At 44.0% G+C, this 24,250-nt stretch overlaps 1 protein-coding gene and 1 long non-coding RNA gene across 4 annotated transcripts in view; one reads left to right on the top strand and one right to left on the bottom strand.

Annotated features, from left to right (window-relative positions):
• The window catches only part of MARCHF10 (membrane associated ring-CH-type finger 10), an 82,963-nt gene extending 71,357 nt beyond the window's left edge, over positions 1-11,606 (bottom strand). Inside the window, exons 1-2 of the mRNA XM_027081278.1 lie at positions 11,514-11,606; positions 2,114-2,233 (exon numbers count right to left, since the gene is read on the bottom strand). Of these exons, the coding sequence (XP_026937079.1) occupies positions 2,114-2,233; positions 11,514-11,603 (210 nt within the window). The 5' untranslated portion in view covers positions 11,604-11,606. The remainder of the gene's footprint in view (positions 1-2,113; positions 2,234-11,513) is intronic.
• The window catches only part of LOC113606665 (uncharacterized), a 66,251-nt gene continuing 46,102 nt past the window's right edge, over positions 4,102-24,250 (top strand). For all 3 annotated transcript variants that reach the window (XR_003427658.1, XR_003427657.1, XR_003427656.1), the window contains exon 1: positions 4,102-4,288. This is a non-coding gene — a long non-coding RNA (uncharacterized LOC113606665). The remainder of the gene's footprint in view (positions 4,289-24,250) is intronic.

Here is a 24,250-nt window from a genome sequence, read left to right as displayed (position 1 = left end):
CCCCAAAGAATATCTGTAACACAGGGAGCAAAGCAGAGGTGAAATTCACTGTGGAAAATTCTAATCTTGTCACTCTTCTTGATAGAGAAGGTGCAACTTGGAAGTTACTTGTACAGTCAGTACCCAAACCCTTGGGATAGCATCATCTGGAAAAAATCGAGAGTATCAAGTAATGTTGTTCCAAGTTCTCCGACAAACTGAGGTGCGGTGACAAAGCAAACATGAAAAATCCTGTTCGCGTGCTTTAGAAATTGCCAGTTTTATGCACTTTACCACATATTTTTGTCTTTATTTCATAATTACTTTTATATGTACAGCTGCCTCCTTTTTTAGATGTGGTCTGAGTGTTTTGCAATGATGCCTTAAAGAATGAGTAATTTGTGTAGCATGAAGAAGGGAACTACAGGAATCTGTCACCAGTTTGTCCCCTAAACACAGTTTGTGGAGAGGAGCGTGAACCTTCAAGTTCTAGAATATCCCAAATGCATGAGTGTTGCCATGCGAAATGGCCAAGACTCTGCCTATGAGTCTTTGCATGAAAACAGAAGAACCCAGCTGCCCATTTGTTCAGTAATTCCAAACGAGGAATATGGCTTCATGCTACTGTTTGACTGAAATTACATTTTTTTTCATCTGTCCTTGATTTTTGTTTCTAAGTGCAAAACTGTGAGAATTTATCTTAATGCTAAAAATGTGTTGTTCGAGCCAAACTAGATTTGAGTTTTGGATTAATCTCACTCCCTAAGTTTAATCAGCAGCAGGCATTATATTTAGTCCTTGGCTAACATGAAAAGATGCAGGCAATGTGTTCTTCTCAGCGCTGCCGATATTGTGAGATAGTCTCTTTCACCTTCAGGCTTTAGGTGGAGTATTTTATTGTGTGATTTTATGTTCCTCAATAGGGAATATAGATCTCTCCCAGGGATACATCCATAAACATCAACCACTGATGTTTTTAAGGTGTCCTTCGAACATGAAATAACCACCATGTGAACATCCTAGGTTAAAGAAGAAACCCCAACAAGAACTTGATTGATATCAGGTATCCAGGATCTATCCTGAGGATCCACACCAGTGATAGAAAAGAGAGTCCGTCCTCTAGAGTATATTTCAGGCATAAAACATTAAATAAGAATTCATAAAAGGCATAGTACTCATCTTAATTTGCCATACTAACAACCATTGTTGAATGCAGCTTGCGGTATTCAGTGCTTACGTAGGATAAGTAAAACTCTCACACAGATAAGATCTTAAACATGAAATATGATCCTATAGCTCAGGGGTTCAGAGCACCCTCTCAGGGGTCAGACTGCCTAGAAAGAAAACTCTACTCCACCACATACCGGCTGTGAAATCTTAAGTAAAGTTTCTTAACTTTTCTAGGGCTCAGTTTTCTCATCTGTAAAATGAGGCAAATATATAGAGATTTATGAGAATTAAATAAGGTAATAGGTATAAAGTGCCTAGTACGGTACTGGAACATTGTAATCACTCAAGTAACGGTAACTACTCCTACTGTAATCATCATTTTCATATTGTTCTCATATTATACTGATCTTATTATTTATTATTATCATCCAGACAAAAATATTTGAACAATTTCTAGTTATTACATGATGCAATTATTACTGCATTTTACTCTATTTGAAATAAAAACTATACTAAGCAATGCAATGGGTAAGACTATAAGCCTACATATATATATATACACATATATGTCTATATTAATATAGACAGATCAGGTAGGCATAGATACAGGTATATAGATACATTATGATGCAGTGCTTTAGAAGGCCCGGTGCTTCCGACTCTTAAAATCAAAGAATTGCAGCATTTCTGATTTGGGTGGTACCTCAGAGACCATCTCCATTGGTCTACAGGAGAGAAGAGTGAGGCCCAGCCAGGGGGAAGGGGGAAGGTCACACAGCAGAGGAGGGGCAGGGGTGGCACCCAGGGCGAGAGCTCCTGCCCCTGCCTCTCCCTACCCTGCCCTTTAAGATTCTTCAGCATCTCCTCTTGGGGCTGGCTTTTTCCTAAGTCAGTTACACACACACACAAAGACACACACACAGACACCCTACAGCAAAAGAATGTCTCCCAGCATTCTAAGTACCTGTTTGGAAGATGACCCACTTGAAAACTGGGATCTCTCAAAATTTGTCTCTTGTCCCCAAAATTGATCTCGTTTCTTCCCATTTGGGTCTCTTCTGTATTTCTGTCGTCTCAGACAAGCCTGCAGAACAAAAAAAAGATGCTTCTTTGGTTTAGGTCCACAACTAGCTTTGATAACTTTATACTTAATTCCTGTTGTGAGGAACATGCAATACAGGCGTCCATCTCTAAGTGTTCATCAATACCTGGTACCAGGTGTGAAGACACTCACCCAGGCATCACTCCCTCCTCCCTTTGCCCAAAATGTCAGGTCAAAAAATATTAGTCACTGCCTTAATAAATTCAAAGAACAGACATACTAAGAGGCATTTTGTTAAGTACTTACCCGACAATTGCCTTCTTAAGGAAGTACCCAATACACTGCGTTTATTTCTCTTTCTGTTCTCTTTCTCTCTTTTTTAAATTGAAGTATAGTTGATTTACAATGTTGTGTTAGTTTCAGGTGTATAGCAAAGTAATTCAGTTATACATACATATACATGTGTGTATGTATATACGTATTCTTTTTCAGATTCTTTGCCCATATAGGTTATTACAAAATATTGAATATAGTCCCCTGAGCTATATAGTAGGTCCTTGTTGGTTATCTATTTTATATATAGTTGTGTGTATATGTTAATCCCAAACTCCTAATTTATCCCTCCCCCTTTCCCCTTTGATAACCATAAGTCTGTTTTCTATGTCTGTGGGTCTATTTCTGTTTTGTAGATAAGTTTATTTGTATCTTTTTTTAGATTCCACATATCAGTGATATCATGCTATTTGTCTTTCTCTATCTGGCTTAATTCACTTTCTTTTTTTTTAATATTTATGTATTTATTTGGTTGCACTGGGTCTTAGTTATGGCTCCTTAGTTGCAGCTTGCTGGCTTCTTAGTTGTGGCATGTGAACTCTAAGTTGTGGCATGCATGTGGGATCTAGTTCCCTGACCAGGGATCGAACCCGGGCCCCCTGCATTGGGAGTGTGGAGTCCTATCCACTGTGCCACCAGGGAAGTCCCTGGCTTAATTCACTTTCAACTGATATTTCAAATACTCCAAAATAGCAAAACTTCTTGCAGCATTTCTATAGATCCAACGACTGAACTCACCTTTGTCCTACCAGGGCCAAATTACCCACTGTAAAGAAGTACAGTGTAAAGACGGACACTATTGTTCTCAACTAGGCCCGCCATCTCCCTCTTCCTGCCTGTGTTGAGAAAGGAAAGACTCCTTCTCCATCTTTTTTCCCTGTGTTAGAAAATGCATCTCCTTCCTTGATGTAGAAGGACTTGCCAGAATTTCACGGCCAAGGAGAAAGCCAATATTCTGCTACAAGGTTAAGAGTAGAAATGACCTGATATTAATAAAACATTTACCACTTGGACTTGGGAACAGTGAATCAGTTACCTGCAGCTAGTGGAATCCTGGATTCCCAAGAGAAAGGTACTGTTTCACCCCACCTTGCTTGGAAAGGGAGAGCACCCCAAAATGGTGGGGTTCTTTTTCCCCTTGGGTTTATTTTCAAAAACGATGCCATATAGACAGCAACCCATTTTAATAATCCTGGATAGTGTTTGTTTTAATAAATAGGAAGTCCCCCCCCCGCCCAATGCTGAATAGTAGTAACTATAATAAATAAGTTACACAAACAGACACCAAATAATAGAATAAACCAAGGTAAAACTAAAGAGAGCCAGCTGGAGAGTTTAATGGAGTTCAACTAAATGTGGGCCTCTTTTTTCTTATTCCTTTACGATGACTTCAGATTGGAGCTCCCTGTTGAGGGGGGAGCTCTGGCCTGGAGTAGAGTATTGTTTCCTGGAGCCGCAGATGTCTCTGTTATCCTAACCCACTAGTATTAAAGGCACGAGAAGAAAACGCTGATGGGCTGAAAGTGGAGGAGCCTGTTAGATATTGCACGCAGGACCGAGGCAGACTTGGTGGGATGAACAGAATTCCTGTGGGCGGAGTGTTTTTTGAAACTTCTCTCCAAGAATGCATGCAACTTAAGTATTTCTTTACCAAAAGGGGAGGAGGAATAGAATGGTTTGCAACGTTGAAAAAAAAAATGTTTTTCCCCTCTGATTCCTTATCCTTCCTCTCACAGAGGACCAGGAGAAGAAACCCGTGGCAAGGTAGGTACTTCCTAATTTTTATCTTGAAACAGCCAAGCAATCTTTCCGTGTAAATCAAACGTTAGCCCTCTCCAAGTTATTGCTTCGCTGAGAAGGAACACGGGGACAGAGCCAAGTTCGGACTTCCAGTCCTAGAAACAGCAAGAACCTAGCCATACCTCCCCCCGCACCCCCGTCAGGGGCTGGTTTTCTTGTTATTTGTCAAGTGAATGACGTTTTTGGTGTTTTTGATGCTGGTTTTGTTTCTGCTTGGAGGGTCCTGAAGGGACAGGGGCAGAGGCCCCTGAAATCCACAGGAAGGGGAGAAGGAGCAGATTTGTAATTCATCATCACCAGGGGCTCCCCTTACTCTGGAACTTTATTTCCCTTTCAATTTCACGTGTCTGGAGCTAGATTGCTATAAATAAGTTTCTGTTCATGTGACAAAACTGGCCGAGTCTTGAAACGGGAGGCTTCAAGTAACTTCTTCTTTCTTCTTTCTGCGGAGAATCGGGGCTTCCTCCTTTCGCGTCGCGCCCCCTCGCCCCCCAAGCCCGTCCCTCTGACTGCAGTGCTCGCGGTCAGGCTGCCTTCTGTGCAGAAGCTACCACTGTAGGGCAGAACACGGAATGTGCGTCTATGCCTGTGGGGGATGACATGGGTTTTGTGACTCACCGTAACTCAGTACGGGTAAACACGACAAACCACAGCTCTGCCACTTTCTAGCGTTGTGACCTTGGGCAGGCTGACTAACTCCATGGATTCTTGCTTCCCTCATCTGTGAGAGGGAGATGCCTCTGTGCTGCAAGATTGCCGGGAGAGCATGAGGCACTGTTGGTAAGATGCTTAGCAGAGTGACCGGCTCGCGGTGAGAGTTCAATAAAACTGTTCAATAAAATTCATCATCATGACCATCACCATGACCATGACCATCACCATGACCATGACCATGACCATGACCATGACCATGACCATCACCATCACCATCACCATCACCATGACCATCACCATCACCATGACCATCACCATGACCATCACCATCACCATGACCATCACCATGACCATCACCATCACCATGACCATCACCATCACCATCACCATGACCATCACCATCACCATGACCATGACCATCACCATCACCATCACCATCACCATCACCATCACCATCACCATCATCAGGCTTTAACTGTTGTTTCCAGTCCCATTTCTTGGTTTACTCCTTTTTCTAAACTCAGCCTTTGCTAAATAATGCGATTCTGATCTTGGTTGTGGAAGAAAAAAGACTTGAAGTTCATCCTTGTTTTTCTGAAGGCCCGAAGGCCTGCAGGCCTGAAGTTCATCCTTGTTTTTCTCCCCTGGAAGTAGAGGTCTGTTTCCTAAGACTGCCCGTTCCCCCGGGAAGCCAACTGAGGGAGCTCTGCAAACTGCTTTTTCTTCAGAATTACAGCTTTCTGAACCCACAGCGATGCTCAAAGTTTCTTTTGTTCCCTTTATTACCAGCCCCATTCTTTTAGTCATCATCCGGGCTCCTGGTACCTTAAGAAGCCATGCACCCCAGGGACACTTCCCAGCCTCATGGTTCTGGCCTAAAAAGCATTGTAGCATCGACATATATACACTACCGGATGTAAAATAGTTAGCTAGTGGGAAGCAGCAGCGTAGCACAGGGAGATCAGCTCGGTGCTTTGTGACGACCTAGAGGGGTGGGATAGGGAGAGTGGGAGGGAGGCTCAAGAGGGAGGGGATATGGGGACATATGTATGCATATGGCTGATTCACTTTGGTGTATGAGAGAAACTAACACAGTATTGTGAAGCAAATATACTCCAATAAAGATTAAAAAAAAAAAAAACACATTGTAACTATGACCCAACTCTACCTCTTCATCAGCAGTGGCCTCTGTCAAGGTTATTGTTACTTGAACTCTGTGAGTGTTTTGGGAAGTAGGACTTGCCTTCAGTTGCTTCTTTTTTTGTTGTTGTTTTTATGATCCAACATGTCTCAGAGTTTGGGGTTTTAATTATCACTGGGGACATTACCGAAGTTCATTCGTTTTAAGAGGTTAAGAAATCAAAGGTGTAAAAAGTTTGACATGATATTCCCCTCGACTGAGTTTATTTTTCTCTTCTGTGAAGAGCAGAGAAACACACATGTCACATGTCCCTCCCCATGACTCCTACGGGAGGGAAAGTTGAATTATCTCCGTTCCCTCAACCCCCTGAGTGGACAGACCCCAAAGCCTCACCACCTGGTATAGTCACCCATCACGTCCTTGAACAAGTTTATATCATCATATTAGTTGTTTGATCTGCACTTGAAAGAATCAGAATGAATAAGCGACATAAAGTAAAACCCATTTGAACACATTTGATAGTCTAGAAAATCATCCTGAAACGCCAAGTGTAATCTTTCTCTCTAGCTTTCAGTGGACATTAATGGCTAAATTCGCCACAAGTTACATAAACACATTTGACGGAAAGAAGGGGAAAAAAAGCTATGCAGCATGAACACCCTTGAAGACATAGCCAAATTCTGAGATGTCGTATAATTGTGTACTAGTTACCAGATTCTGAAATAGCATGTAATATGCCAAATAAGTATCTCCTCTTGTTTTTTTCAAACGGGCCCCACCCAACCACTGAAAGGAGTAGCATCAGAATAATTCAGGGTGGGTTTAACCTTCCTCTCCTGCCACTAGCAGACAGACCTATAAAGTCATTGCTAATTTGGTACATACCAACCCACAGCATATTTTAGGCTATAGCAGGAATAGTGTCTACAGGAGGTTTCCAAGGGCCTCAACCTGAGTCAGTTCATTAAAAGCAAGTCCATCTCAGGAAGGCATGTGTGGCAAATGTCTATGAGTTGGGAGTCATATCTGGTTAGTAGGTCTTACACTATTTGTACACCCTGAAACAGGGAATCCCTTGCACGTCGCTGGGCTGCTCGTGAAAGCTGGGATGTCCGCGAGTAACCGGCCAAGCTCATCAATGGCCCAAGGTTTCAATATCCATTCAGTGCAAACTCTACCTTAGTAAATAATCTAAATACACAAAGGTCGTATATGGACCAAGTTACTGAGGGGTCATTAAAGACATGCAATTCTTAAACCCCAACTTTAAATCTTTTCTGGAACAAGGCAAGGGACAGAGTCAATAATATAACTCATTGCTGTTCCCGTCAAAGTAATCGTTTCTGTGGGTTTCTATATACTTAATTCGACAATCCTCAGAACATATGAAAGACAACCATATTTATCTTTGCAGACCTTGTGGTGAGTGGTTTTGAAAATGCTCAGTGAAGGTGGATTTAACTTTGAGGATTAGTTACAAGTCAGCTGGATCTATGTCTGATAAACAGAGTTGGTGGTCAAGTTCGGTAACGCTGGCTTTCATCAATGACAAGGCATTCGGTTCGACAGAGGAGAGTGAGACTCTGTCCCTGCCCTTAGGAAGCTGCGGTCCAGTTTGATAGGAAAACACACAAAAGACAATTTCAATACAATTTCATCAGCAATGAAAAAGGTATGAAAAGGGTGCTTTGGTATTGGACCGATGGAAACGTTCTAACATCAGGTGATGGCAATGATGGCAAATTTGGTCAATTTAAACTTAAAACAGGTGAATTTTATGCTATGTAAATTATACCTCAATAAGGGGTTTTTGTTTTTGTTTTTTAAAGAGGGTGCTATGGGAATACAGAGGTTCCCTTTAGTTCTAAGTTAAAACTATGGTCTTAGGACTTCCCTGGTGGCACAGTGGTTAAGATTCCATGCTCCCAATGCAGGGGAGCCTGGGTTTGATCCCTGGTCAGGGAACTAGATCCCACATGCCACAACTAAGAGTTCGCATGCCACAGCTAAGGAGCTGGTGAGCCACAACTAAAGGAGCCTGTAAGCTGCAACAAAAGGAGCCTGGCTGCCGCAACTAAGACCCGGTGCAAACAAATAAATAAATATTAAAACAAACGAACAAACAACTATGGTCTTCACCACCCTTGTCGAGAGAGTAGGGAAGAGGGAAGAGGAGGTTAGAGAAGTGGTCGAGGATTGGACTGGTCTTGCTGTGGTTCTTGGGTCTGGGACACACCTCTACGTGAGAGGAAACAACCGAATTACATAGTTTGCATTTTACATAAATTTCAGTCTGAAAGGTGGCAAGGCTGGAGGCCGGGAGGCCAGTTATGAGGACACTGTAATAGTCTTGGAGCTAAACTATGGACGTTGCAGCCAGGGCGATGGCCATAGGATGAGAAGGGAAGCACGAGCTCATGAGGTTTTAGGTAAACTCAGCAGGACTTGGTAGCTGGGGGATAGGGGTGGTGAGGGTGAGGAAGGAGTCAGGGAAGGCTTGGGTCACTGTCTTCAGAGAGGGGCTACAGAAGAGGATGGCAGGGGATGGACACATGGAGTCCAACTGTGGACACGCTGAATTCAATGTGCCCGTGTGACACCCAGATGGAACCATACAGCAAGCAGGTGTGCATGGGATTCTGACACTTTGAGAAGACACAGGATTACAAGTCATCAGTGTATGAGTGGTGGTTACAAACATAGGAGGGGATGAGATGGGCCACAGGCATTGTGAATTAGGAGAAAATTGGGCTGATGGAAAGCTCGGGGAATTAACCTGTGAGGGGCAGGGAGAGGAATGTGAGTGAAACAGGAGGAAAACCAGGAGAGTGCGATGTGAGAAAGCCGGAGAAGTAATGTTGCGAGAGGGAAAGAGTAATGGCGCCAAATGCAGGTAAAGCTTCAGGAAACAAAGACTACAAAGGTGTCTGCTGAATTTCGCTACTGACCTCGGCGAGCACCGTTTCAGGGGAGGTGAGGAGACCGCCAGGCTGCAGCAGGTGAGGGCATGAATGGGATGGCGGGGCGGAGTGGAGACAGAAGTGTAGTTGACTGTTTGGGGACATCTGGAGACTGGAAAGTGCCAGGGCTATGGCTAGAAAAGGACACATTGTCCACAGACAGCTTTGTTCTCTTGTTCTCAGTATGAGAGAGAGTTGAGCATGTTTGTGGGCTGAGCCAGTAAGAAGAGAAATTCCAAGGATGCAGCAGAGAGGTCCATGGAGGAGAGGGGCTGGAGACAGAGGGGCATGGACCAAGATCTCAGGTCCGGCACCAGTAGGGAGACTGTCCTTCACCCGTCGAGACTTGAGGTCTGGACGGGCGTGCAGCCTGGGATAGAAGGGGAAGCGCCGAGTGGCTCCCCACCTGATGGCCTCAGATTCTTTGTTCGGTTACACGTGTATGTAAAACAGAAAGAGACGGGAGGTTTGAAAAAAGTAAAGTTTAAACTGTGATAACGGAGGGAGCTAATGGACAAGAAAACATGTTGAAGTGAGTCATCCTCTATTCCTCTCTTTCCCTCACTCCGCCTCCCCGTCGTCTATCAGCAAGATGTCTGCGCTGCTTCTATATCCTGGCTCGGGCTACTTCTCGCCACCCCTGCTCCCACCACGCTGGTCTCTCCTAAATTTCTATCAGGTTCCTTACAAGTTTTTCTGCTGCTTCTCTTGCCCCTTTCAGTTGTTTTCCCACACAGCAGCCAGAGTGATCTTAAAAAAACAAACAAAAAAAAAAGGTAAAGCAGATCATACCACTGCCCTGCTTAAAATCATTCAGTAATTCTCACCGGGCTAAGAATAAACTCCAAATACCAAGCTTTGTCCTGAGAGACTCCACACGATCTGGTCCTAGCCACCTCGTCCGTCCGTCCGCATTCTCCCTTGGTGTTCCAGCCGCTCTGGCCTTCGTTAGTTTCCTCCAAGTTAGTTCCCGCCTCAGGGCCCCTGCGCTTGCTTTCTTTCTGCTCGGGACGCTCTGGTGGGCTCGTTCCCATCATTTACCTCCACGACCAAATGCTACTTCGTCAAAGAGGCTTCCCTGCCTGTGTGAAGGAGCATCACCCCAGCCCTACTGCCTCTGTTTTTATAGACCTCATTATATTTATCATATACATTATATTGTCTTACCTATTTACTTTACTTTGTGTGTGTAGTTTGTTTCTCAATCCTAGAATGAGAATTCCGGGAGAGCAGGGACTTTGTTCAGGACATAGGAGGCATTTAATAAATATTATTATTTATAAGGACGGTGTTGAAAGTGTCCTTATTAACAAGGACAGTGTTGAAAGCCCAAATGAAGTTAGAAAATAAAACTGCAGTGGCTCCAAGCCATGCAGTTGTGCGGTTTTCTTCAGCAGAGACCATCAGATAATAAGATTGATTTTCTTACGTGCCTGTTCTAGAGACAATTTCAGACAAGTATTTCCAAACCTGGGCTGTGTGGCAGAGGCATCTTTGTGGAGAGGGGAGGGTCCCCCAGTGTGACCCGTTTGGATGTTTACGTTCTTACTTAGGTTGTAGAGACGCCCTCCACTTTACAGCCTTGGAGGTGGACCGGCAAGTGTAGGAGGAAGTTGCTGGCTCCATTTCCAGGCCCAGAGCTAAGCTGTGCTACGCAGGTGAAATCAGGTTACTGAGATCGCTCTGGTTTCCTTGGTGCCCCGGGAGGTTCAGTTATATTTGAGATTGCTAAGGAGGAGGAAAACCTGATGACGGCAGGCCTGTATTTTCCTTAGGGAGGGAGCGCTTTTCGATCCTCAGTTGAGGCTGAGGACCTGCCTCCTTGATTGGCGAGGGCTGACCTCCGGCCAGCGGGCTGAGTGACACTTTCTAACTGCTCCCAGAATCCCACAACCCAGCCTGGCAAGTTTGTCCTATGCCAGCTCTGGGTAATTACATCATGACTCCTCAGGCTCCCTGTCTGTTTTGTTTTTGCCTGTAAACACTGTAGCTAGGGTGACGAAGAGTTAGCTTATTGTAGAATGTGCTAACCACCTTTCTTCTGGCCGGAGGACAACAGGAAGGGCGTGTTATTTTATAAATGGTAGGGTGACCCGGTTAACTCCTTAATGTCTTTTTTCTTGGTTGCTGGTTTATCCAGTTTAAGCCCTGATGTCATTGGTTGATAACGTTTGTGTGCCAAGCTCTGTGCTAACTAGTTGAAAAATGTTATTTCCATGACAGTATTATAAGGTGGAGACTATTATCCCCATTGTACAGATGAGGAAACTGAGACTCAGAGAGGTAAAGTAGCTTTTCAAGGTCACACAGCTAGTAAGTGTGGGTTTTGGATTTTAGAAACCTATTACTGCTTATCATATACTGATACTGTAGCCTGAATTCTCTCCTAATACCATAAGTGAAAGTAGAAGATATTCTCACTTCCTGCCATTACCTGATATTCTGAGTCCGTCTTATGCTGTATGTCCCGCAGATATTGAACATCACTGACGAACTTCTGCCTGTCCTTTGCTTCATGAAACATGATTCTTAATCCGTGACCTGCATATAAAAGATAAATAAATGTGCTGTGATATCATCCTTTGTTGCTTTGCCATATTTGGATTTCTCTTAGTATAATTGCTTTTATTCTCTTATTAATCTAATATCCATTGTTGGAAAGGCACAGATGCTCCTTTCAAACTGAAAGGACTCTTTGTATGGGTGTCGATGCCTTTACAGCCGTCTTGTTCCAGACATAAATAATGCAGCCACTTTCATGGGCTGGCTTCAGTGAGCCTGTTCTGGTTAGTCATAGGGAGTTAGACTGGCAGACACCTGATTCAGAAGCAGTTCTACCACACGACAAAAAAGAAAACCCAAGAACCTAGCTAACTCAGCAATGATCAAAGCTCTGAGCCCCTGGTGACTTAAATTCATTGACTCAACAAATGATCACACCCCTATTCCAACTCAGACACTCCGCTGGGCATTGGGGTACGGCGGTCGGCAAGATGACATGGCCCCGGCCTTTGTGTTGCTACCATCTAGCCTGGAAGAACGGCAATGAATGTTGCTGTCCCCCAGCCCCTTCAGACTCCACATGACTTTCTCACATACTTGCTCCTCCTTCCCAGTTTTCTGAAGGAAATGTTGCCATCGACCAGCCGGCTGCCCGGCCAGTAACCTGGGCAGTTTTCTTCACACTTCCTTCTCCTGCCCCATCTATATAAAAAACAAGTCCTGATGATTTTCTCCCCTGAGTATCCCTGGAATCCATCATGATCAGAGCATGGGTACTGGCGTGAAACTCTCTGGGTTCAAATCCCAAGTCTTTGAACATTGACAAGTGGATCCTGATGGTGATAAGTGCGATGGAGCAGAAATACGGGGTTCTCTGAGAAAGTGTCATTGGGGGAGGGGGAGGCAAGGTTTTCCTTAGGAAATGACACTGGGTTTGCTAAGGAGTGAGCTGGGCCAGAAGTGGAACAGAGAGGATCTGGGACAGAAAGGACAGCAGGTACAGAGGCTTCAGGGCTTCAGGGGCTGGTGCAGCTGGAGCAGAGAGAGGAGAAAACAGTAACGGAAGGGCTGTAGGATAGGCAGGGGCTGGCTCACGAGGGGCCTTGGAGGCTGTGATTCAAAGAGTCATGTAAAGCCACTGGAAGGTTCCAATCGGGGGAGGACATGATTAGATTTACATGTTTAAAGGTCCCTCCAGGGAATTCCCTGGCGGTCCAGTGATCAGGACTCCACGTTCTCACTGCCAAGGGCCTGGGTTCAGTCCCTGGTCGGGGAACTAAGATCCCACAAGCTGCAGGGCGCGGCCAAAAAAAAAAAAGAGGTCCCTCCAGCTGTAGTACAGAGACTGGATGGAGTGAGAGGGCGGCGGAGGATGAAGGGAAGTGGATGGGCCACTGGGGATATGTTAGACTAATCCCGTTAAGGTGGTGCCCAGACTTGGGTCTCAACACTGGAGGGAGGGAGGGGGAGGTATTGAGCCTCTGGAAGTGCTATGTACTGGTCTAAACATTTACACATATTAGCTCAAGCAATCTTCACAGCCACACTGAGGCAAGAATTATATCTCTAGGGACTTCCCTGGTGGCGCAGTGGTTAAGAATCCACCTGCCAATGCAGGGGACACTGGTTCGAGCCCTGGTCCAGGAAGATCCCACATGCCACGGAGCAGCTAAGCCCGCACGCCACAACTACTGAGCCTGCTTTCTAGATCCTGCGAGCCACAACTACTGAAGCCCGTGTGCCATAACTACTGAAGCCCGTGCACCTAGAGCCCGTGCTCCGCAACAAGAGAAGCCACTGCGATGAGAAGCCCGTGCACCGCAACGAGGAGTAGCCACGCTCGCCACAACTAGAGAAGGCCTGCGCACAGCAAGGAAGACCCAACGCAGCCAAAAATTTTAAAAATAAAATAAAAAAAGAAGAATTATATCTCTGTTTTGCAGACGAGGAACCTGAGGCACAAAGGGATTAAGTAACTTGCCTAAGGTTACAGAACTGGTAGGTGCAAGTGTTGGGGTTTGAACCCAGAGAGTCTCATGCCAGTGCCCACGCTCTAATCATGATGGAATCAAGGGATACTCAGGGCAGGGAATCATCAGGAGTTGTTGATAATACGAATGGGATGGGAGATGGAGGCCCAGGTTACCGGCTTGGGCAGCTGGCTGGTCGATGCCAACATTCCCTTCAGAAAACTCGCAGGGATGATCAAGTTTGTGAGAAGGTAATGTGAACTTTGAAGGGGCTGGGGGACAGCAAATGGAGATGTTAAGTAAGCAGTTAGACGTAGGGCTCTGGAGCTGATTAGAGAAGAAAAGAATTGGGCATTGCTGGCATTTTGGTGACAAATGAAGTTGAAGGCAGGATGGCTATTGAAGAAAGGAGGACGACCCAGGACAAAATTCTGAGGACCACTGGATCTTAAGAACAGGTAGGTAGCAGAAGAGGAGCTCTGGAAAGAAGCCAGAGAGGCAGGAGGAAAACTGAGAATCAGGTGGGTGCAGTTTCACAGGTGCTGCCAAGTGCAAGCTTCAAGGAGGGGAATATTAATAACCTTGGTGAGAGCATTTAGTGGCGTGACGGGGCTGAAGATAGATTGCATTGAGTTGTGTAAATGGGAGTAAGGATGTGGAAACAATGCTTTCAAGAAGTTTGTCTCTGACTGGTGTAGTCTAAATTTATGACCAAAACATTGAGTTAGTAAATGGCACTGTTCATAGTGAGTCTACTAGACCTCATCTATAAGGTCATCAAAGGTCCCACGCTATTCCTGCTTATTGTCAAGTGAAGCTCTTTCATTTATTTCTACTTTTTTTTTTTTTTTTTTTTTTGGTGGTCCGCGGGCCTCTCACTGCCGTGGCCTCTCCCGTGGCGGAACACAGGCTCCAGATGCGCAGGCTCAGCAGCCATGGTTCACGGGCCCAGCCACTCCGCAGCATGTGGGATCTTCCTGGACCGGGGCACGAACCCGTGTCCCTTGCATCGGCAGGCGGACTCTCAACCACTGCGCCACCAGGGAAGTCCTATTTCTACATATTTTTTTTACTGAGATATAACTGACATATAACAATATATTAGTTACAAGTGTACAATGATATTTGCATGTATTGCAAAAGGATCACCACAGTATGTCTAGTTAACATCCGTCAGCCACATAATTACAATTTTTTTCTTCTTGTGATGAGAACTTTTAAGATCTATTCTCTTAACAATTTTGACATATACAGTATTATTGACTATAGTTACCATGATGTACATTACATCCTCGGTACTTATTTATTTTATAACTAGAAGTTTGTAATTTTTAGCTTCCTTCAGCCATTTCACCCACTTCCTACTCCATGCCTCTGGCAGCCACCAATCTGTTCTCTGTATGTTCTCTGTATCTATGAGTTTGGTGTTTTGTTAGATTCCACATATGAGTGAGATCATATGGTATTTTGTCTTTCTCTGACTTATTTCACATAGCCCTCAAGGTCTATCATGTTGTCACAAATGCCAAGATTTCCTTCTTTTTTTAATAGATGAATAATATTCCATTATATATACACACCACATTTTCTTTATACATTCATCAGTTGCTTCCATGTCTTGGCTATTGTAAATAATGCTGCAGTGAATATAGGGGTGCATATATCTTTTTGAGTTAGTGAATGTTTTCATTTCCTTTGGGTAAATGCCCTGGAGTGAAACTGCTGTATCACACGTAATTCTATTTTTAATTTTTTGGAGGAAACTCCATACTGTTTTCCGAAATGGCTGCACCAATTTACATTCCCACCAACAGTGCACAAGGGTTTCCTTTTCTCCACAACCTCGCCATCACTTGTTATTTCTTATCGTTTTGATAAAAGCCATTCCAGTAAGTGTGAGGTGATATCTCACCGTGGTTTTGATTTGCATTTCCCTGATGATTAGTGATGTTGAACACGTTTTCATGTACCTGTTGGCCACCTGTGTACCTTCTTTGGGAAAAAGTCTGTCCAGATCTTCCACCCATTTTTTAAATTGAGTTGTTTGTTTACTATTGAGTTCTTTATAGATTTTGTATATTAACCCCTTATTAGATATATGATTTGCAAATATTTTCTCCCATTCTGTGGGTTGCTTTTTCATTTTGTTGATGGTTTCCTTTGCTGTGCAGAAGCTTTTTAGTTTGACGTAGTTCTACTTGTTGATTTTTGCTTTTGTTGCCTTTGCTTTTGATGTCACGTTTAAAAAATCATTGCCAGGACCAATATCAAAGAACTTACTACCTATGTGTTCTTCCAGGAGTTTTACGGTTTTATCTCTTATGTTTAAGTCTTTAATCCATTTTGAGTTGATTTTTGTGTACAGTGTAACATAGGGGTCCGGTTTCATTCTTTTACATGTGGCGGTCCAGTTTTCCCAACACCATTTATTGAAGAGGCTGTCTTTTCCCCATTGTATATTCTTGATTCCTTTGTCATAAATTAATTGACCTTATATGCATAGGTTTATTTCGGATTCTCTGTTCTGTTGCAGTCATCTGTGTGTCTGTTTTTCTTCCAATATCATACTATTTTGATTACTGTAGGTTTGTAATGTAAGTTTGGAATCAGGAAGCGTGATCTCTCCAGCTTGGTTCTTCTTTCCTGCACATACTTTTTAATGACAGCCATGTGAGAGGTGCTGCTCTAGGTTCTGGGGAAACAGCAGGATAAGACAGACAACATCCCTGACCTCAAGTGTCTACATTCTATAGCTTTCTTTCCCTTTTCCGGTTTGTTTTTGTTTTTGTTTTCCGTTTGTGCAGATATCGGCAGAATCAGGTTGCACCTGACTCATGGTGGCCCAATGTCTGGTCTGGTCACTATGAACTCTTAAAAGGTTTATCATGAGCCCCAAACAATATCATCTAAGAACTTGTTCTGGTCCCTTGGGGAATATTTTCTCTCAATTATAGAAGGTTGGTCTTTGTGAGTCAGAATCTAAAACTACATTCTGATGGGTAGTTCCACAGATGACACATAAAATCTAAATTTTGTCTCTGAGCATTTTAATAGTCATTGATGGAACTCTACTTTAAGAGACCACTTTTAACTTTTCATGTGAATTTGTACCTGCATAGAATAAAGTTATGTTCCCACACTTTTCAGAAAACGATGGTGTTAAACCCGGCAGAAAGATGGACCCCTGCTGCTACTGTTGGAAAGAAAAACCTGTCTGAATATTAATCAGGGAGAGCACATAAGGATTCATAATGAAAATATGTTAATGGTCACTAAGGGAGCACATCCCAGAGTCCACTTGGATGATACATTTTGGTTACAAAATTAACATAGAAAAGCCAGCTAATCTATCCTGGCTTTAATGTAGTGTAATTTTAAGGAGGCTTCTAAGTCAAGAGGCATGAAATCACTTTGTCTAAATAGGCAGGAAATAACGCTATTTGAATTACTCCTTGCTAGGTTACCTCTGACTTCACAATCACCGAACAAATAAAGGACTTTAAAATTGCCTGCAAAAGTCTCTTTGCCCTCCCATAAACTCTCTATTATTGTACTCTACTGTAAAATGAATATTTAGAAGCATCATGGTGCCACATTTAATCTCTTAAGTACGTCAGTGCTTTGTGGGATTAAACAAATATTCCAGGCCCCAAGGAAACAGATTATTAGAGACAGATCAAGGAGATAGTAGGTAGATCACCACAGTTTAGGCAAACATTCTCAAGTGTCACTTGAACTTCATACTATACTTCAGGTTTAAAAACGGACCAGGAGGAACAAGAAACGGAAATAACTCTATGGAAATAAATCCACATGAGATCATGCTTAATTCGTGGATCTCAGCTTTGTGGCCTTCCTCAACCAGATGGCCATTTGAAGCCAAAAAAAAATTTTTTTTCTTAGCAAATACAGACAGGTGGAGGGGAGGAGAGTGATAATAAAATGTGGGCAGGGCGCATGTTTCTAAAATAGCATTCTGTATTCTCTTCCGTTTCTCACCTTTGAACTGCTTTTCAATTTACTATCCACTCATCGTTATGCACGCTTCTGTTTTAAGTCTCTGGTGATGATGTGCCAATTTTGTGTTTTAGAAATCTACATAAGAAGCCATATTAAATGAGGGAGAGGGAGCAGGAGAGGAGAAGGCAGGAGGAGGCATGTGGGAAAGGAAGTCCTGCTTTGCTGGAAGTGAGAGTGAATGATTCATCTTGGCCTCAAAATTCTAGGGAGGAATATTCTAAGAACTTTGTGACATATGTCTTCCTCTCTAGTGTACACTTCCCATGAATTCAAACTGAATTTCCCTAAGGAGAACAAAATCTGATTGCAGAGTATATTTCTTTCAGTTCTCTAAAAAGCAATCATATGCGCTGTCTTTCTGTTCTGTGGCTACGTTTGTCAAACGAATTGATTGGAAGGGAGTTCATTTCGTTAACAATCAAGCGATTTCACTGTTTTCTTACCGTGTTCTCATATTAGAAATGTCGTTAAAGTGAATATTTTGTTGGTTCAGTTATAAAGAAAAATGTAAATGTAAGCCCCTCTTTCGGCGGAGGGTTCCTTTGAACCAAAATCTAAATGGCTATATTTATACCTGACCATCAGGTTTATAAATTACCCCCCCTTTCCATAACTGGGTGCTGGGAAGAAGCATTGCAGGAGACCTTATTCATCCTTTTACACAATTAATATTAATTAATATGTAATGACAAAGATTACAGAATTTGTTTAGCTTTCAAAAATCTTAGAACTTTGAAAATCTGAACAAAAAATAAAGTCTGAAGAGCTTTTAAATCTTAACTTATAAAAATATTTTGAGTTATAAGCCACAAAGATGAGTGATCTGGGCTCAATCTTCCTAACACCGCACTCCTCAGAGAATACTGTGACCAAAGAAAAAGACGGGGTAGATGGTAGATTGGTTCCATGCAATTTGCTTAGGAAATCAGGGGGCGGGGTGGGAGGTGCTGTGCTATAAAGGGCTTATGAGAAAAGCTCTTTGGCGGTGACTCTACATTTTATTGTGTAACCGTGAAAAAGCTGGGCGGGCATACACTGACCATCAAGTCCAGAAGAGAGACTCAACGTGTAATTCGTTAACTTTGGGACTGGGCCGGGATGTCACAGGCTGGACAAGCAATTCGATGCTCTCAACAATATCAATAATTTCGCACTCAGGAGCTGGAAAGGCCGTGATCCGTATACCTCTCCTGGACCTGCAGAAAAGGGTAGTCTGCGGGGAAGTTATGTACGTGAGGGGCCGCTGCCAGGGTGCAAATAAATGATCATAGAGCCCCCCCAAACCTGTCTCTTTGAGGCAGAAAAATACGGAGGCTCTGGTCAGCCGGAAGGAGGGAGCGGCCAGGCTCCCAGGCTTCAGGCCCGATTTCCCTCCAGAATCGTAGAAGTCGCAAGGAGAGGTGGTCCCCCCGCTACTGCCCCGACTTTCTCGGAGGATCAGGCCGGGGCAGGGCTGGGGAGGGCCGGGCTGAGCCGGGCCGTTACCTTTCGGGTCAGTCTTTTCCCCCTGCGAGGTGCTAAAGGGGCCGAGGGGCGGGGCAGGCGGACTGGTCCAGGGCGGAGGAGCAGCCCATCAATCGTGCGGGGGCCGTCCCTGTGCTCCTTTTCCTTCTCCTCGCTCTTCTCCCTTCCCTCTACCGGCCCCTCTTCCTCCTCCTCCCCGGAGGCAGCTTTTAGCGGCGGCGGCCGGGCTTTCTAGGGGCGGAGGCGGTGGGGGCGGCTGCCTGGCGTCCTCCCGTTTCCTTGGCAACCCGGTCCTCCTCCCTCGCGCGGGAGCTGGGCGCGGCGAGAGCGAGGCCGTGGGGGCGGGGTTGGGCTGCGGCCAGGCGGTCCCGAAACCGGACGTGGGCGCTGCGCCGGTTGCCTTGGGAACTAGTCGGGATGCGGTCGGGAAGGCAAAGCGGTGATGGCGGCGAGCAGGAGGAGGCGGAATGGCTTTGTCTTGAAGTCCAAAGCCCAGTCCAAAGCCCAGATATCGAGGCCTTCACTCCTGCCTCGACTCAGTGCTGTGCTCTACAAAAAATGAGATTAGAAAACGTGAGGGGAAAGTATTTTTAACTGAATAAAATAATATTAAAGGCAATACACTGATAGAGGAGGGAAAGAGTGCAGCCCTGCAGTTTGAGCTGTGCAGGGGATCTCTGAAATATCTGATCCAACATTAAAAGGAAGAAATAAATAATTAAGGGAGGCACCCCATCAGTGGCAGAAACGAGACAGGAACCCAGTTATATCTTGGTTATCAGTAATCTTGGCTGCCTTTCCCAAGGTAGGAGGTTCTTAGAGGCTTAGACTAGTGCCCACAGGTTTAGAAAGCAGGCACTGGAACCTGTGCTAGACACACCCTCTGCCAGGTTTATTTCTGTCTGTGGTTTTCACAGGCAAAGATGACTCTCTTTCATTTATTGTGCACATTTAGGTACTTGATAACTTGCCAACTGGTGTCAAGTTAGGGCATTTTTTGACTGGGTAGAGAATAGGGAAAAAGGAGAATAGAAATTCTTGGACCTTTCATCAGTGCCCAGAATCCCCAGGTGTCTGTGGTTTGGGTGTCTTCTCAGCAACCCACAAACCCAGTTGACGTCCATGTCTCCTGCAGCATCACACCCTTCTTTCTATTCTTATCACCACCGCTCTAGTTTTGGGCTGCATGACCTTTTAACTGGATTATTAGAAGGGCCTCCTATCCACACCCTGGGCCCCTGTCTTCCACACCCTATCGCCACCATTTTCCCTGTTCCATAATGGGCATAGATCCAATGTCATTGGCCCCATGTTATGAAGCTCTCAAAATTCCTTGCTCCCTGGGGAGTGAAATCCCTTCCCCAGGGCTCACATTCTTGGTTTTCCTCATTCAGCACTTCTTCAATCGAACTTCAGCCAGATGAGACTCTATTACACACTGAATATTACTCCCTGACTTTATATCAACTTCTAAGGCATATCCTGAGCCAAGCAGAGCCCAGATCAAATGTACTTAGGTGAAGTCTTTGTTTTGGGCACTTTGTCGTCCAAACTTTATTAGTCCTTCCGTAACCCCTAGTACCTTTCCGTCTCCAGTAGCCCAACCCACATTCTGTTCTTGTTCTCAGCTAGCTATCGAGTAATCCTTATTAAAGCATCAACTGATAATTGAAGCATTAACTGGTAAGTACTAACCTAAGACCTCTCCCCATGGTTTGTGCTTTTCAAAAGGAAATGCTTAAAAACGCAAAATCTTTAAGACACACTGCATTGAAACTATAATAGTGAAATGGTAGGTAGAGAGTTTGTTCTGTTGGACCTAGGCCCCCCTCAAATAAAAATAATTATAACGATTAATGATTAACAGAGAAGGAAGTTGAAACGCAGGTGAGATAGTCAAAGAGAAGTGACCTGCCCTAGGACACATGGTAAGTGGCAGACCAGGGCTCAAAAGCAGGGCTTCTAGACTTCCCTGGTGGTGCAGTGGTTAAGAATCCACCTGCCAGTGCAGGGGACATGGGTTCGAGCCCTGGTCCGGGAAGATCCCACATGCTACAGAGCAACTAAGACCATGCACCACAACTACTGAGCCTGCGCTCTAGAGCCTGTGAGCCACAACTATTGAGCCCACGTGCGCCTAGAGCCCATGCTCCACAACAAGAGAAGCCATCGCAATGAGAAGCCCGTGCACCGCAACAAAGAGTAGCCCCTGCTCGCCGCAACTAGAGAACGCCCGCACGCAGCAATGAAGACCCAACACAGCCAAAAATAAATAAATTTATATATATATATAAAAAAGCAGGGCTTCCGATTCCCAAATCCCTGATGTTACCTACCTAGTAAGAAAAACATCTTGGTACATATTGGACCCAGATTTTTCTCCTTCTACTTCAACATCTATATAAAATAATAGTGTCTACCTCAAAAGGTTGCCGTGGGGATTCAATGAGACAGGACAAGTGAAGCACTTACCATCATACCTGGTGTACAGGAAGCACTCAGTAATCAGTAGCTTTACTTTCTGAGGCATATTTTAAGATTTTATTTAATGCATATGTGTGTCAATCATACATTTTTTAAGATTTTTAAATAACAAAGTTTGGAGACATCACTTCATGTCTCAGTTTTAAACTCTTCTACATTTCAAGTGTTTCTGAAAATTAAGTTCTATGAAAAGCACCATGGTGCCCTTGAAAGAGGGTGAGAGTGCCAGAGGTCAGCCTGTAAAAAGTTACTGAGCAACTCCTGGTTCAGTGTTTAGTGAGTGAACTTGAGCTTGGCATGTAAATTGCCAATAAGATTCGTTCTAGCTTTAAAGAGCAAAATGCCAAGAAAGTGAAATATTAAAGTGAGGAAGAAACACAATTCCTGGTTGGGGAAAGGATCCTACTCTTCATTGCTCTTTGCACGGTGTCCCTAATAGGTGATAAATAAATTAAGGAAAAAACCCAACTTAAGTAGATAATAGATTCTAATGACTGAGATATTTGGTGTTTGCAAATAAGTGTCAAGAAATTTTTCAGTTTAATCTAAGAGTTCTGCAAAGGGCAACTTCAAGTATAAAATTTCAGAAGTAGACTCTGTATTGGGTTTTGGAAATCACATTTTTTTTAAATTTATATTTTTGGCTGCGTTGGGTCTTCGTTGCTGCACGCACGCTTTCTCTAGTTGCAGTGAGCTGGGGTTACTCTTTGTTGCAGTGCGCGGGCTTCTCATTGCTGTGACTTCTCTTGTTGCAGAGCATGGGCTCTAGGTGCATGGGCTCAGTAGTTGTAGCTTGCAGGCTCTAGGGCGCAGGCTCAGTAGTTGTGGCGCACAGGCTTAGTTGCTCCACAGCATGTGGGATCTTCCTGGACCAGGGCTCGAACCCGTGTCCCCTGCATTGGCAGGAGGATTCTTAACCACTGTGCCACCAGGGAAGCCCTGGAAATCACATTTTTGAGGGCAATGTTGAACTCATTGCAAAGAGGAAGCTGTGCAGAGGGGTAGCTATGCTTTCTAAGCCTCCCAAGTGTTAGGCACCTCATGAGACCTGGCCCAGCTACTCACTTGATCTGGAACAACCCATGCTCTCTTTGTCCACTGAGTATTTCCTCTTCCTAAGAGAGAGTCTAACTAGGTCGCTTTGTCATTATCCAATCAGGAGCTCCCCTGATGGGCATAGAGCTTCAGGCCAAGTGGCCCCAGAAGGAGATGGGCTCCGTCATAAACAACGTGGTCGTTTTTTTACCTGGGCCTCACTGTGACTAACAGGCTTCTGTTCTCATCAGCTGAGGCCAACGAGGTGACGTTGCCTTCATTCAATGCACAAGCTATGTGCCATGGCAGATTGTTTACAGATAGAATCTCTAGGAGTGGCTTTCCCGAGAAGGGGACTGTGGGCACGTCGTTCTTTAAAGCTTCATGGATTCTCCTCCAGAACCCCTCTGGGTAGGGGATTCATCTGATTAATTTAAAAAAAATTTTTTATCAAAGTTTAATAAATTTACAATGTTGTGTTAGTTTCAAGGGTACAACAAAGTGATTCCGTTATATATATATATATATATAAAATATATTCATATATAATATATATATTCTTTTTCAGGTTCTTTTCCATTACAGGTTATTACAAGATATTGAGTATAGTTCCCTGTGCTATATAGTAGGTCCTTGTTGTTTACCTATTTTATATTCAATAGTGTGTATATGTTAATCCCAAACTCCTAATATCTCTCTCCCCCACAGCCCTCCTATCCCCTTTGGTAACCGTAAGTCTGTTTCATCTGATTAATTTTTAAAACTAGCTAACGGCTTATTGAATATGGCATGGGCTGTTGTGACATTCTGCATTCATCCCATAGAGATAATTTGGCCAGACTGTGGGTATGCAATGTGATCATCTCAACGTCACTCATTAAAAGTGCTCCTTTATTGATGTAATTAAGGTGGCTGGAGAGCCTAGTAGGCTGTTTCAAGGTGAACCCTCTAGGCTATGTATACATTTTGATGGAAGTCACTGAAGACCCAGGATTGGGTCCTTGGTCTTTTAAGATCAGAAATGCCATTTTAGTTAATTCAGCGCTGATCTTTATAGGAACTGATTCCCAGTAATTCCACTCAGCAGAGACTAAATGTCCTCCACCTGACTAAGCTGATGCTTTATCCCAGAGACTAAAGCTGGCAGCTGACCAGCCCTGGTCATATGCACAAGGTACTTCCTCCTGGTGGAAAGGCATCCCCGGGAGATCAAATTAAAGATCTGAAGGTTCGGTGAATATTGAATTAAATCAAAGGGGATTGAGTGTTCTTGAGTGATATATCTAGCAGGCTGAGGAGGCTTTAAGGAATAACCTTCCTTCCCTCCAGAGCTGTTTCAGTCCGGATAACTGATTTGGACTATTCACCTCAAAGCTTTAGATTTTTTTTTTTTTTTTTTACCCCATCTTTGTTTCAGTTAACTGCCTTTTTACTCAACTTTACGGGACCATTTCTCTTCCACTTATGCCATTGACGGCATAGTTTGGAGTCGAGAAGCCCTGGGTTTGAATCTCATCGATGGCCCTTGCTGTATGCTGGTGAACAACTTTTATCCCTCTTCACACCTTGAGGTCCTCATTGTTACAATGGGAACAGTCAGAGCCTCCTCACCAGCTTGGTGTGAGGATTAATGAAACAGCAAGTGCAAAGTTTCTGGCCTTGAACCTGCCACCTGATAGTTTCTTCAGCAAGTGGT

Source organism: Aethalodelphis obliquidens, unplaced genomic scaffold, assembly GCF_003676395.1.
Source record: "Aethalodelphis obliquidens isolate GAN/ISIS:26980383/991018 unplaced genomic scaffold, ASM367639v1 scaffold44, whole genome shotgun sequence".
Lineage (NCBI taxonomy): Eukaryota > Metazoa > Chordata > Mammalia > Artiodactyla > Delphinidae > Aethalodelphis > Aethalodelphis obliquidens.
This window is presented reverse-complemented; position numbering and strand designations above follow the sequence as displayed.